General features: G+C 36.2%; 1 protein-coding gene across 1 annotated transcript in view; it reads right to left on the reverse strand.

Annotated features, from left to right (window-relative positions):
- Positions 1-8,901, reverse strand: part of LOC129737902 (protein similar-like) — a 69,376-nt gene extending 60,475 nt beyond the window's left edge. The window contains exons 1-2 of the mRNA XM_055729069.1: positions 8,850-8,901; positions 5,563-5,644 (exon numbers count right to left, since the gene is read on the reverse strand). Coding sequence (XP_055585044.1) covers positions 5,563-5,644; positions 8,850-8,901 — 134 coding nt within the window. The remainder of the gene's footprint in view (positions 1-5,562; positions 5,645-8,849) is intronic.
- Positions 8,902-13,604: the final 4,703 nt, after the last annotated feature.

Consider the following 13,604-nt stretch of genomic DNA (forward strand, 5'->3'; position numbering starts at 1 on the left):
TCGCATTGTGTTGCAGCAGACAAATTCCGTAGCGCAAATAATGATACCCCAAATATCACCTCCGCCAGTCAGTTGCATCCATTTATTGGGGACTCAAATAATAATGCAATAATATGCAGGGATTCATGTTCAGTTGTTATGCAAGAATGAATCAAATAATTGGAAAAGTTGCCAGCGTACTTTTTGTATTATCAGTTGGCGTCTTTTTCTTTTTCCAAACCCCCCAATCCGGGAACTTGAAGGGTATATTTTTGGTACTCCCTAAATTGGAAGAATGCGACATGCATAAATGTTTAATGATCTGCGGATAACTTCAAAAGTATACATTAAACTGTGTATATTTTTTTCTAGCCTTGCGTTAACATTGTTGCTGCTATCTCGATGCGTGGTCCATTAGTTCAATCAACACAAATTGGGTATCGTCCCAAAACGGGTTGCGCTTCACACACTACTCTTAGCTAAATGATTAGAGTTACCAGTCCGAAGTCTCTTTATTGAGTTTCTTCAAGTTTGGGATACGAGCATAACATTTCGAAATCAATCTCACATATGTTGTACCTAAATTTTTGTGTGTTTTACTGGTAACATTGTCAATTTGTAAAAGACGTTGGCTGGTTCCCTCGAGAGATCATCAACAGCATCATCATCGCCGTCGTTCGTCCACGTCGTCGTTGCTTCTGGTTCTTCCACGTTGGCGTGTACCTACACGTCGCGGAGCATCACATTTGATTGTACAGAATAATTTTCAACGACAGCTCTTGCCAGCGCAGAACTGAACGGAACAGTACTGGCCCCAGCATCATCAAAACACATCCCGAGAACATCGCAAGAGGAAGAAGCCAAGCTGATGATGGCGAGGGACCAATTTAAAGTAATCTACGAGATACGAAATCGTCCGTTGCTAAATAACTGACCCCAGGAGTACCTCTCTTGATTTGGTCGTCAGCGAGCATTTTTGTCCGTATAAATTACAAAAACAAGCTTAAAGCCTACAACGATGGACGATTTGTTGTTTAGAGTTAGACCCTCAACTGAGAGCCAAAGTACTAGAGGCAGTCAAAAGTTTCAAACACGGAAATCTGCTTGGAAAATCAGAGCTGCAAGCCCAAACAAAGGAAAAGTCGTTTGAAACTCGTTACTCACCAAATCTATTTCATAAGATAGAGTTAAATGACTGCAGCAAAATGTTAAAAATTCTTAAAATTTCTTAGAAATGTCGTCTAAATTGCCGTATTTTTCAAAATTGGAAAAAAATACCAATAACTTTTTTCTCAGAAGTCAAAATCACATGCGAACTTGGTTAAAGTTGTTTGTTGAATGAAAACCTTTAATTTCTAGACCTTTGTAATTTATAACTCAAAAAAGTGCCCGAATTGATTAAATGAATTCTTACCCATTTTCCAAAGTAAATTCGAAAACAAGAGGTGCTAGAAAAAAAAAACTAATTGCATATCCGGAATCAGCGCCTCCAAATCAGTCTTAATCAGTTCCTTAATTGTTAGTATCTACTTCGGAAAAATGTAAATCATGTTTGCTTTGTGTTATTAGTCTCGTTTTTGTTTATAAATATAAATTAAATAGACACACAGATTAGTGTATGATAAAACAGAAGAAAACTGTACAAGACGCACCAGCGTCCAGTTTAAGAAAATCCAGGAAAGTCAAAGTGGCAGACCCTAAAACCACTTGGAATCAAATATTCGACTAAAATTCATGTGGCATATAGTTTAAGGAGTCCTAAAGTATCTTACAGTGAGTTAAAATTTGAATAAAAGTGAAGATGATTGATTCCATGAAGTTAAGGAATTTGAGAGGTTTTATCAAACGCAATTTGAAATTTTCTATAGAGGAAGTGATAGAAAGATCAGTGGTTCGTCTAGTTGACTGATAAAAAGACTTGACTTAACCTATACAAGGTAAAAAATCTGCCCACCTGTAAAATAAACAAAATACGGTGGTCAAATCGAGGGCAAAACAAAATATTAAGACCGCTAGCGAGAAGAAACTTTGAAAAAATATCGTGATGTTCAGCAAAACAAACTCTCTGGCGAGTACCTGGCGGGTTTCCAGCCAAAAACTTTTCATAGAAAAGTTTTTCTTGGTTTTTTTTGGAGATAAACATGAAGAAAAAATAGAAAAAAATGATGTCTAGCACTATAATAGGTCCCATGAAATTTATACTCTGCTTCGGCTGGATTTGTAATCGTGCCATTACGCAAAAACTTTGGTGGAGTAATGAAAGCTCAGATATGTAGAATTTGTACCGAAGGAGGACAAACACGGCTAAATTTGTCATAATTTCCACCACATTCAATATTTTCATTATTTTTTAACATCAAGCTTCAGACAACCGAAAAAATTATCCAAATAAGCCTTGATTTGGAAAAAGGGTGGTTCATAGTATACAATATAGATGGCGCACATAGTGCCCAAAAATTAAAGTCGAAAAACTCGTTCATTGGACGCGATTTAGAAAACCACTTGATAGAATGTCACAAATATAGGCAAATGTGAACATTACTTTACTAAGCAGCTTAGCTTAAAATATCATCCATTTCCATCCATTCATTTGAAAGTAATTCACGAAATAAAGTATTGCATTTTATTCGAATATACTTCTTACAAGCCCATTTAGGGATATATACTTTATCAATTTGGGCTAGTTTTCCCAAGTTGCATAAAAACGGAATAAGACTTTTAATATTCTAAATGAGCAAGAACAAAACAAATTTGTTCCTACAATGAGTAATAGTTGATAAAATAGGGTTTCTTTTTCTTAATTTCTCAATTTATATGTTCTGAAAAGTTTTACAAAATGTAACTAAGTGTTATTTTTAATTTTTATGAAATGAATTTGCGGCTTTATCGGTGAGGGTTAAAGAGTTGAAATGAAAGACGGATAGAAGATCAGAAGAAAATTCTAAGGTGGTGAAAAGAGCGAAGAGCATTTGAAATAGAAGCTTGACCACATACTAAATTCTTTGTCCCGCATCAATTAACTGTATTGAAGAAGTAGTACCCAATAGAGAAGGCACTACATTTTTCGATACAGTTGATTATGGATGGTTCGACCGCCATGTGAGTGTGCACATGTGCCGAACGGACAACAAATTTATCATGTGGTTGCTCTGTTAAGTCTTCTATTGTGCGATATCTTTCCATCGATGGCTAGGTAGATTTCTTATTTTCGTTTTGTGCGGATTTTCCAACTGGATTGAGTTGTCGCATACGGTCAACGATCAGAAATCTTGGCCTAGCTATTTTCGATTATCGGAACGATGTTTTGTAATTGATTTTTATAGCCGAATTATTTTTATTATTTTAAGAGGAGAAATCACCGTGAATTTGTTTTTATGAAATGAATTTGCGGCTTTATCGGTGAGGGTTAAAGAGTTGAAATGAAAGACGAATAGAAGATCAGAAGAAAATTCTAAGATGGTGAAAAGAGCGTTAAGCCAAGATTTCTGACCGTTGACCGTAAGCTTCTATTTCAAATGCTCTTCGCTCTTTTCACCACCTTAGAATTTTCTTCTGATCTTCTATCCGTCTTTCATTTCAACTCTTTAACCCTCACCGATAAAGCCGCAAATTCATTTTATAAAAACAAATTCACGGTGATTTCTCCTCTTAAAGTTATTTTTTTTGAAACACAAATTGGCCCCTCAAAAAAGGTTTGAATTTTTATTTTGTTTCTTGAACTTAAAAAAAAATTGTTTTTTTTTTCTTTTATGAATTTGTAAATAAAAGATCAATAAAGTTATTTCCATCGAATAAAGCAACGGATTCGGCCATTCATTTGGGGGGAGGAGGGGGGGGGGGGGGGGTGTTAAAAATAAAATCGAAAAGAGAAGCTAATGACTCTGAAAATACTTAAAATCAGTACTTATGAGTGTTGACTCAAAGACGTAGTCAGCGAAAATTAGAATTGTTGGAAAATATTTTTTTTTAATTTTTTTTATTTAGTACGTCTCGGTGGTCGAGTGGTTAGCGTGGTAAGACGATAATCGCTGGCCCACTGATGGCATGGGTTCGATTCCCATCTCGGTACTGGGTGTGAAATGTTAATCTTAAGTTGTCCACGTAATTTACTCAGTCTGTAAAGCCTAAATCGGCTAAGACGTATTCAAAGCGAACACAAACACATACAGGATCTCAATGAAACTTAATGTTTCCTCGAAGAGATACCTTTTTACTTAACTCTAATCGTACATCGAAGATATGATGGCTAGCACCTAACAAATGCTAAAACCACCAACTCATAGAATGGGTACTATGTATGCCGTGATCGGGATTCGATCGTTGGCTTAGAAGGTTTGAAAGCTATCCTTAACTCTAACGCCTGAGGTATCATAGTCGTAAAAATTGGTGGTAAGACATTTTAGGGAATAGAATTGATGAAAATGAATATCGAAACACATTCAAAACAATTTCGTCTTCCGGTGGGGCTCGAACCAATGTCCTGCGCGTCTTTAGTGCTCGTAAATTGCATTCTACGACGGGAGACCACCGAGCTTTACACGATTCATGAAAGCTGGTCTAGTGTGTCTATTATCAATCCATGCTTTTAATTTATAATGATGATTTCCGAAGTTTGCTTTTAGCGTTTTTTTCTTAAAAATTACCCAATTCTTCACTGAAAACTGATTCAAATGCCCCATTCAAAATAACTTGCAGAACTACTATTTAAACACAAACTGGTAACAATAATGAGTTTTATTTATAAATTTTTAGGTTTTAAATGAATAGTAATCTATCAGGCAGTTCTAATTATCAAGGTCCATATTAATATATGTTTGTATTTATACGATTTGGATTAGCAGTTATTGTTTATTAACAAAATATAAGACGCTCAATCCGTTTTGTTGAAGTTTGTAAATTCGCGTAAGCGACAATTGGCAGTAAGAGATATATTTTTAACCGTGTTTTTATTAATTAACTTCAATTATTCCACGTGCAAGTTTTATTCTCAGAATGCCATGCATGGCATGCTTTAATGAAGATTTACTGCAACACAATTACTAGGTATATTGGCCAGTACGGGAACAGGAATAAAACCGGCAAAAATGATAAGATAATGATTTACGATTCGAAAAAATAGCAAGAAAATAAACAACATCAGAAAAAAACACAAACCAACGACAAGCGCGACTCTGCGATGATACAAATATATCGTACAGTACAGCGTGTTTAGACGCGAAAAAAACAGTCGCTGCATCCTCCACAATTACCTCCCAACGAACAGTTTAAACTCTTCCCTCTGAAACGTGTTGCAAAACACGGGAAGAACACGCAAAAACTAACCGGTAATATAAAAACCTGTTTTTTTGGATACCGCAAAATAAAAACTTGAAATTACCTAAAACGAGACGAAAAAAGGAAGCAAAAAAAAAGTAAAATCACGCGATCCATTCGCGAAATCTCCGGTTTGTTTTTTTTTTCGCTTCGCCTATGGGGAGTTTTGCAGCTTATGTCGCGGAGCGCAACGATTGTCTCACCAGCACCACTAAACGACTACACGACTCGACTCGAATCGAACCGACCTATTGACTGAGTCCCACTCACTTACTTGTCCGGCGTTTCGGGTTATGGAGGTAGGACAGCGACGTGGACGACAGACCGGCAGCGCGTTGCTCTACTACAGCATCTCAGCACCGGGTCCAAAATTTAATCATGAATGCATGAGAACGGTTTCAGTCGGTAGCATTTTGTCTGACGAACGGAAGAAGATGTAGTCGAACGAAAATCATCACTAATAATGCACTGAGTTTTTTGGCGCTCCCTCTGCCTCTCAAAACCAAAGGTTCTTGCGTCAGCGTCACTGCATTTGGTTAAAGGGAACGTCTCTCACAATATGCACTGTTCTTCATCACCGAGAAAAATAATCTTATCCTGCACAAATGACTGATGAAGTGCGTCTGGATGTAACCGGGATATGTGTGTATTTTTTTCTCTTTCAGGGGTTATGACGAGCATTGAGGAATGGTTGTTGGGGACCCTCCCTCCTTTTCGTCACAACATTTTTTTTCTCGGATAGCTTCTGCACTTTGCACACGATGCACCAATACCAGGGCGAGAGCACTTTTGGCTTTTTGCACACCTTTGGTGGCAGAAGAGAGGCTGTTGTACATCCAACCGAATCTTCTCAGCGTAGGGACAACAGACTAACAGGGACGTTATGTAAAACAATACTGTCGGGAATCGATTCTGGGAAGTTCCGTGGGGTGTGGGGGTTCGTTTTGAAGATTTTGTTTGAAGGGTAGGTTTTTTTTCTTCCCGTCGCCCATCCATCCACAAAGCCGTTTGACAAACAGCTAATAGGAAATGAAGGTGCAGAAAATGTGCTCCAGGAGGAAGCTATGTGCCAAATTTCTGAGGATTTATGTAAGGCCTTCGTTGGCCAGGTACGGGGGTTCCGAACGCCTTTGCCTCGCCAAAGAAACGCAACGACGACGTTAAATTCTTACATAATCACGACTTAAGTTGTGTTTATCGGTTTGTTGACACACACAAAACTCCAGCAGCCCTGGAGGCATTTGAATCTTCACACCTGCCGATCAAAAAGTCAACAATTCAAAGGGTCTCCTTAAAAACAAAATATTTTTTCCGCACCACGAATTTCGCGCACCGAAGAACCAGTGTTTGATTTTTTCTTTCTCCCAGCCAGCCAAACCGTTGCGGCCGAAGATTAGCAGAAAACTGCGACAGCAACAACTTCCTGAATCAACATCGCAACGAAATTCGGCCGCAATTGGATGACGAGGAAGAAGGCTAAACAACTATATCGCAGTCGTGGCACAGTCAGCTTGTTGGTAGCAAGTATTAAGCCAAAAGAGCACGCTCACCCTAAGTAGTCGATCTCCTGCATCATCATTAGCCAAATTCGCTCGATGCGATCGACACGGGAGTACAAGATCGTCCATAAATGATGATGACAAACTTCCACTTACATATTTGGAAATAGGTAGATCAGTTATGGTGTGTTTTTTTCTGGCTAGTGCTGGGAATATCTTTAACGGTTGTATTTGCCTGTTTCATTAAAGTTCAAGAAGTGCAATTTTCGACTACTTCATTGAACAATAGAAAATATAGTGAATCCACAGCATTCAATGTGTGAATGCGCGGCGTCTGCTATTCTATCTGCTGAACTATAAATTGGAATTGGTATTTCAAAAATCCCTACTGAAGAAAGTACAAAGCACAAAATAAAATTAAAAATAAATCAATACTGATGAGAATACATAAACGTTTTCATAATTTCTCGCTCAATTTCTGGGAGCTTGAGCTTCCAGATATTTTTTTTCCACCTGAACATTTTCTGGAGGTTTTGGAATCTCAGGAACTCAACCAAATTTGCATAAATTTTCAATCGAACGCATTGGACTGAAATTTCAACAACGTACAACAGAAAGCTCTTTATTTGTAAGTTTGAGTTTTTTTTTAATAAAGTGGGCAGTAAGAATTTTTAAGAATTATTCAGCTAACTGTTTTCAATATCTATTGAAATATCTTTGAAGCTGACGACTCCATTTTCTGTCATCTTTTTTCAACCAAGAAAATGAAAAAGATTAGAAATTTGTTGCATTTTCAGCAATTTTAGGATGTTCCTGTTATAATAAAACTTAGATTTTAAGCTATAAATCAAAACAAAGTTATGAAATTAGTTAAATTTTTTTAGTGATTTTACCCATGTAAAATGGTATAAAAATCAGGTTTGGCTTGTGTATAAATTTGATTGAAAAAACCAACACGGAAAACCGATACATTTTTTGGGTAAATCATAGAGTAGTTTTTTTGTCAAAAACCACAAAAAGAATTGGTTACTTTGGCTTCAGCCATTATAAGTGTTTAACAAGAAGGTACATACTGTTAGTTAGCATTATTTTAGTATGTGCTATTTCGGTTGGCAAATTATTTGCGTCGATTCCAGTTTGAAACGCATTTATTTACGTCGAAAACATGCGGAAAAAAACAAGAATCATTCTTATGCTGTGTAAGAGTATGTAACGCTCACGAAAATTTTAGATCGATCGGCTAATGAATTCAAAATATTCTATTTTTTTCTGGAAATATACCTTAAAAAAAAATTATCAAAACAGCGTTTTTTTTTATTAATAGGAGTGCATTTATAAGGCTTGGAACTCCTGTTATACTTTATCAATCTTCACAAAACTTTCACGTCACTTTAGAAAGCTTCCCAATAACATTTTGGTTGAAATTTCTGTTCGCCCAAATTTTTTTTTACAGATTTGATGACTCTATTTTCTGACTTATAAAGGGCGAATAACACTTAACACGGATCATTCCGACCAAATCTTATTTCAGATTTGAACTCCTGAGAAAATTTCACATAAGATAAGAGTGCAATATGCTCAACTGTAACTTTTTCATATTTTTAATTTAAATAAAAGCATGTACTAAATTGAAAATAATGTTTTTTTTTTGATTTTCAACATTGCGAACTTATAACACTAACAACTAGAAAGTAAAATTTGTAAGCAGCCTATTTAAGCTTTTTTACATTGATAAATCTCCAAAAGGAAAAAAAAAAAATGAAACTAGTGTCAGAATTTTGAACCATTTTTTTTTTTCAACAAGAGGAAATTGCTCTAAAAAGATGTAAATAAAATCATCTTTTTTTGTAAATTTCACTAAGCTTATTCCTCCAGTTGTTGCTGCTAGTTGTGTGATAGTGATGGCGCTCTGAGATTCTGAGCAGAAAATCAGAAAGCCGGCATCATTTTTCAAACTATCAAACACCTTTCCTTCCAAGACTTTTTCCCAGCTCACGTGACTTCAGCTGTGGATGGGCTCCAGCTGTCAATAGAATCGAATCTTATCGAACAAATCACCGTCAATGGTGATGTCGATGCTGCCACTGCTGCCGTTGACGTAAATAAGCATTAGTCGTGCGGATGCTGGCTGCATCGAGATGTCATTTCAAGACGCATAGAGAGAGGGAGAGAACGTGAGGGATAAAACACACATTCCTCAAAACCAATTAACCACCAGATAGACGAAGTTGCACATTTCTGAGCCCAGTGCGGTGTTGTTATTCACAAACAGTCCAGTTGTACTCAGTCTGATAGCAGTTTATCTTTGCATTTGTGCATCTCTCCGTTTTTGCACCAAACGAAACACTAATGACATGATGCTCAACACTTACGATCACAACAAACACTCGCGTTTTCCCTCCGTGTATGGAAAACTTTGGCAGCAATTCGCGTTCCACTAGCTTAATTTGTCATTAAAGTCGATCCGAGCGAACGAGAGATGTAGAATTCAGCCGCGAGGGGTGTAAGGTGGGAACCAAAGAAAGATAACGTTTGAAGACAACTCAAAACATGAAAAGTTAACAACTTAGTGAGGAATAGAAAATTGAAAAGAAGGAGGGAAAGGAAAATAGCCTTTGAGGCTCACTCGCGCCCGTTCCTTGCTTCCGATTTTTCTCTAGATTGTCTTCCACTTGAAAATATCCAAACCCACACACTGACTGTTGCCTAGACGCGAAAGTCTTTTTTCCGGGGCCAGGGAAATTCCCCGTGCCGATGAATGGGACTTCAAGTTGTGCCGGCCACCGCTTTTCTTGTGGAAAACACAAAATATTGTACAGAGTCCCAAAATCCGAGGCCGAGGTCCGAGTGCGGGAGGAGACAGTTCTTTGGATGGGTGGCTATAGCTTATTTTGTACACACTGTGATGATGTTCTACACGCGAGAGTTGAAACAGAAAAAAAAGTAATCAGAACATCCGCCCAACAAACGAGACAGCAGACTACGACGGATGAAGGCAGGAATTGAACCGCAGGGACTTGCTTTGGCTACGACGTCGCGTTTCGAACTGCGAACGTGCGAGTTCGAGCGAGTGGCTCTAGAGTGGCTGAGTTGGGACTTTTCGAGTCTGATGTTGTTTTGCATCTTCCACACAACACCATTACACCAGTCAGTGGGTTGCTTGGATTGACACCACTATCGGTGGTGTGTGCGAGCAACGTGAGAGAGGGAGATCCAAAACGAGAGTAAGGAAAATCGTACTCCATTCCATACATTTCTTTTGGGGGCTGATGGGGAGAATCGCTGAGAAAATTCCTTCACTCCGTCATGCGACAGCCAGACAGACGAAACGTGGACGTGCGTTTGTTGGTGTTGGCGCGATGTTTTGCATCCGAGCAATGAAGGAGTTTTCTTTCCGGTGCGACATAACACTGAACTGAAAGCGTGCGACACGCGACGTCTGCGGTTTCTGATGTTGCGCATGGAGCAAGTAGGAAGTAGGTATTTTATGTTAATCGTTTGCTTGTTTCATCATTCTTGCGTAAGTAAGGATGTGGTGAGGGCAGCTTTATGGATTCATTTTCGAACGATCATGGGACGCAATTTTATAAATTAGGTAAAATTCGACAAACACAGAATATCTCATAAACGTCGAACGTATAGTTTCGTTTAATGTTTGACAGTTTTTAACTCCATCATTGATTGTAATGGAGAACTTTTCTTAAAAAATGATAATTCATCAAAGGATACATTTAAGGTTCAGATACATATAACCACTTTAACCTGTAAACCAAATGAATTGAGGTTCAGATAAATTAATGACGGAAAAGTAGGCGGATGTTTGTAACACACGTGTTAAACAATCAAAATGCAAAAAAAAAAGTTTTTGGTGTTTGTGAAAAATATTAGAAACTTTGCAAATAAAAATCTGATGAGTTGTTGTCCATTGCATAGATGGCGTTGTGGTTTATTTCGATTTGTTAACATTCATCAATCCCATCTATCGAGTATTCCATATATTTTATCACTTCACCTGGGGTCTTGAAAGTTTCTTTTTTGGTTCAGATGAACGTTGAATTTTATCAGATTTTAAAAATGAGAAAAATGTACGAGCCCAAGTTTTGTATGGAAATGTGCCGTGTTTGAAAAAAAAACTGTAATTCCATCGGAATAGAAAGAAAAAAGTTACAACGCTCCAAACAGAGTAGTCTTCTTTCATGAAAAGACTGCAGACTTTGCTTTCACAGTAAAAAAAATCTGGTAACCCTAAGCACATTTTCACTTACTTTCAAATTACTTTCAAAAAAATATATGTAATTCCATCGGAATAGAAAGAAAAAAGTTACAACGTTTCAAAAAGAATAGTCTTCTTTCATGAAAAGACTGCAGACTTGGCTTTCGCAGTAAAAATTTCTGGTAACCCTAAGCACATTTTTTACTTACTTTCAAATCTCAAAAACATTACGCTTTTTTGGACCAATTGAGAAACTTATGACATTTGAAAAGAGTTGCAATCTGACACATCTTAATCACAATTATCCCATAATGAGTTTTTATCTCACATGGTTTTCAGAAGAGTAATTTTATTTGACTTCTTAGAGCAAATTCACTGCTGTTGGAAAAAGTGGTAGAAATTTTTAAATTTTGAAAATTTTACCATGCAAAAATGTTTTCAAGATCTTTGGGCGTTGTATTTTTTGACAGCACTGTTCTATTTCAGCCGTATGTGATAGAAATATTGCTATTTTTGCATCACAGCATGCGAAACTACATCTTAAAAATGTTTTTGTATGGCAAAATTTTCAAAATGTGCTAAAAGTGACAAAATTTCTACCACGTTGTCCCAACACCAGTGAACTTGCTCTTAGAATATAATATATTACACTAATAAATTTTCTTTTTGTACTCTTCGTTTAGCAAGTCGAAAGGAACCCCAATTCAACAGCCAAATTATACGATAAATTTATATCTTCCCAGAAAACTGAAACGAAAAAAACCTCAAATAGTTTTCAAACCAAACTCATCCATGATTTTTCGCAGAGTTTTTAATTAACATTCGCATGAGTGAATTTTCACTTTCAGGTTTGTATGGGAAAATCGAATGTTTCGTTCGGAAAAATCAATATCATTTTTGTGTCTTCTGTAAATCAGAGCTAAGGGTTTTAGTTTCAATTGATAAATACTTTAAAAAAAATTCTCGCTTAACAACTTTGTCGAAGACTGTAATTTCGAATCTAATTAAACAAAAACGTTATTAGCTGTTGCATAAGGGTATGTCTAATAGCATTTAAAAATGATCAATCAATCTGACATCACTGCTGGTGCCTCACGACGTATTGCATGACTACTTTTGAAGTGATAATTCGCTAGGTGCCAGCAGTGATGTCAAAGGAATAGATGGTTTTTCAATGTCAAAAGACATGCCTCTATTCAACAGCTATGAACTTTTTTGCCAAATAAGAAACGAAGTTACGGTTTTCGACAAAACTGTTCAGCGAAAAATTTTCCTTTGAAGTATTGATAAATTGGCGTAAACATCATTCACATTCATTCAAATCATAAGCAACGCCCCAGTATTTGAGATATTCCTAAATGACCCCAAATCAAATCTATCATATATTGGAGCTCATTACATTTTGTATGGTGGCCACTTCCTTCTAAAAGTAGGAAAGGTCTTTAAATGCATTGATTCTTGTTTGGATTCGAAATATCATGAAATTCAATATAAAACTGCTGTGTATTGTCCAATTTTATATACTTTGTATGCAACTCCTCGTTTTAAGGTTGAGTAAATCTTCTAGTGCAATAAATCATTTCGGTATGTACTTCTTTCTTTGCGGAAAAGGGTGTTGTAAAAAAGTAAAACTTTTTCGTTTAAAATTCCATATTTTGCAGAACTGAAAAAATAACTAAAAAGAAATCTTCTGTAACTTAATTCTCCCTAATCAAAATTACTCACGATGACCAAGAAAGTCGATCATCAAATAAAATCTTATGCGGTTATGCCAAAAAAGGACACAAATTGATTAAAAACCTTTTTACTTTTTCCAAATCAGTCTAAATCAGTTTTTAAGTTCTTTGCGCCTCGAAAAAATGTAAATTTCGTTGCCTTGTGTAAGAAAAAATAATACAAACTATTTTAACTAAATCTAAAGCGATCCAAGAACGTTTTGAGGTTTTTGAAATTAAATATTTTAATTTATTTTACAACTTTGCTGAAGACTGGAAACAGTTTTGAACTATGCTTATCTTAAGAATTTTTTTTCTTGAATATCCTTCAAAAAATTCACAAAATTTTTACTGAACAGAGCAAAATAAACATAAAATCTACTACATATTTTTCTTTAAAGTCAAAACTAATTGTGGTATTCGGGAAAATTGATCAATAAATTAATATCTTTGATTTCAAAACATTTGTAATGATCTATAATTTGCTGGAAAAAGAACAGTTTTAACAGTTATCTTAAGAAACGAAAGTTTATAGAGAAAAAACATCATATTTGGATTCAGCGGCTCAAAATTAGCCAGAATCAGCTCTTAAAGTTTTTGCACCTTGGAGTAATGTTAGTTTTGTTGCCTTGTTTCGATGAAAAAAAATTGCAATTAACGGAAAGTTAAATAAACAGTATTACTCCCAAACGGAAGTAATGTTTGCCTGGGTTTCCAAGGCACGCTACAAACAAAGTAATTATTCTCAATTGATGATTCTGGAATCCATTGGGGATCTCAGAAGGAATTACCAATAGTTTTCAAAGTGACACTCTACTACGGATGAGGGTTAAAAAAAATAAAATCAATAGGTACATACATCATATCTACAGCAACAGTGCAAAA

This window comes from Uranotaenia lowii, chromosome 1 (genome assembly GCF_029784155.1).
Source record: "Uranotaenia lowii strain MFRU-FL chromosome 1, ASM2978415v1, whole genome shotgun sequence".
Taxonomy (NCBI): Eukaryota; Metazoa; Arthropoda; class Insecta; order Diptera; family Culicidae; genus Uranotaenia; species Uranotaenia lowii.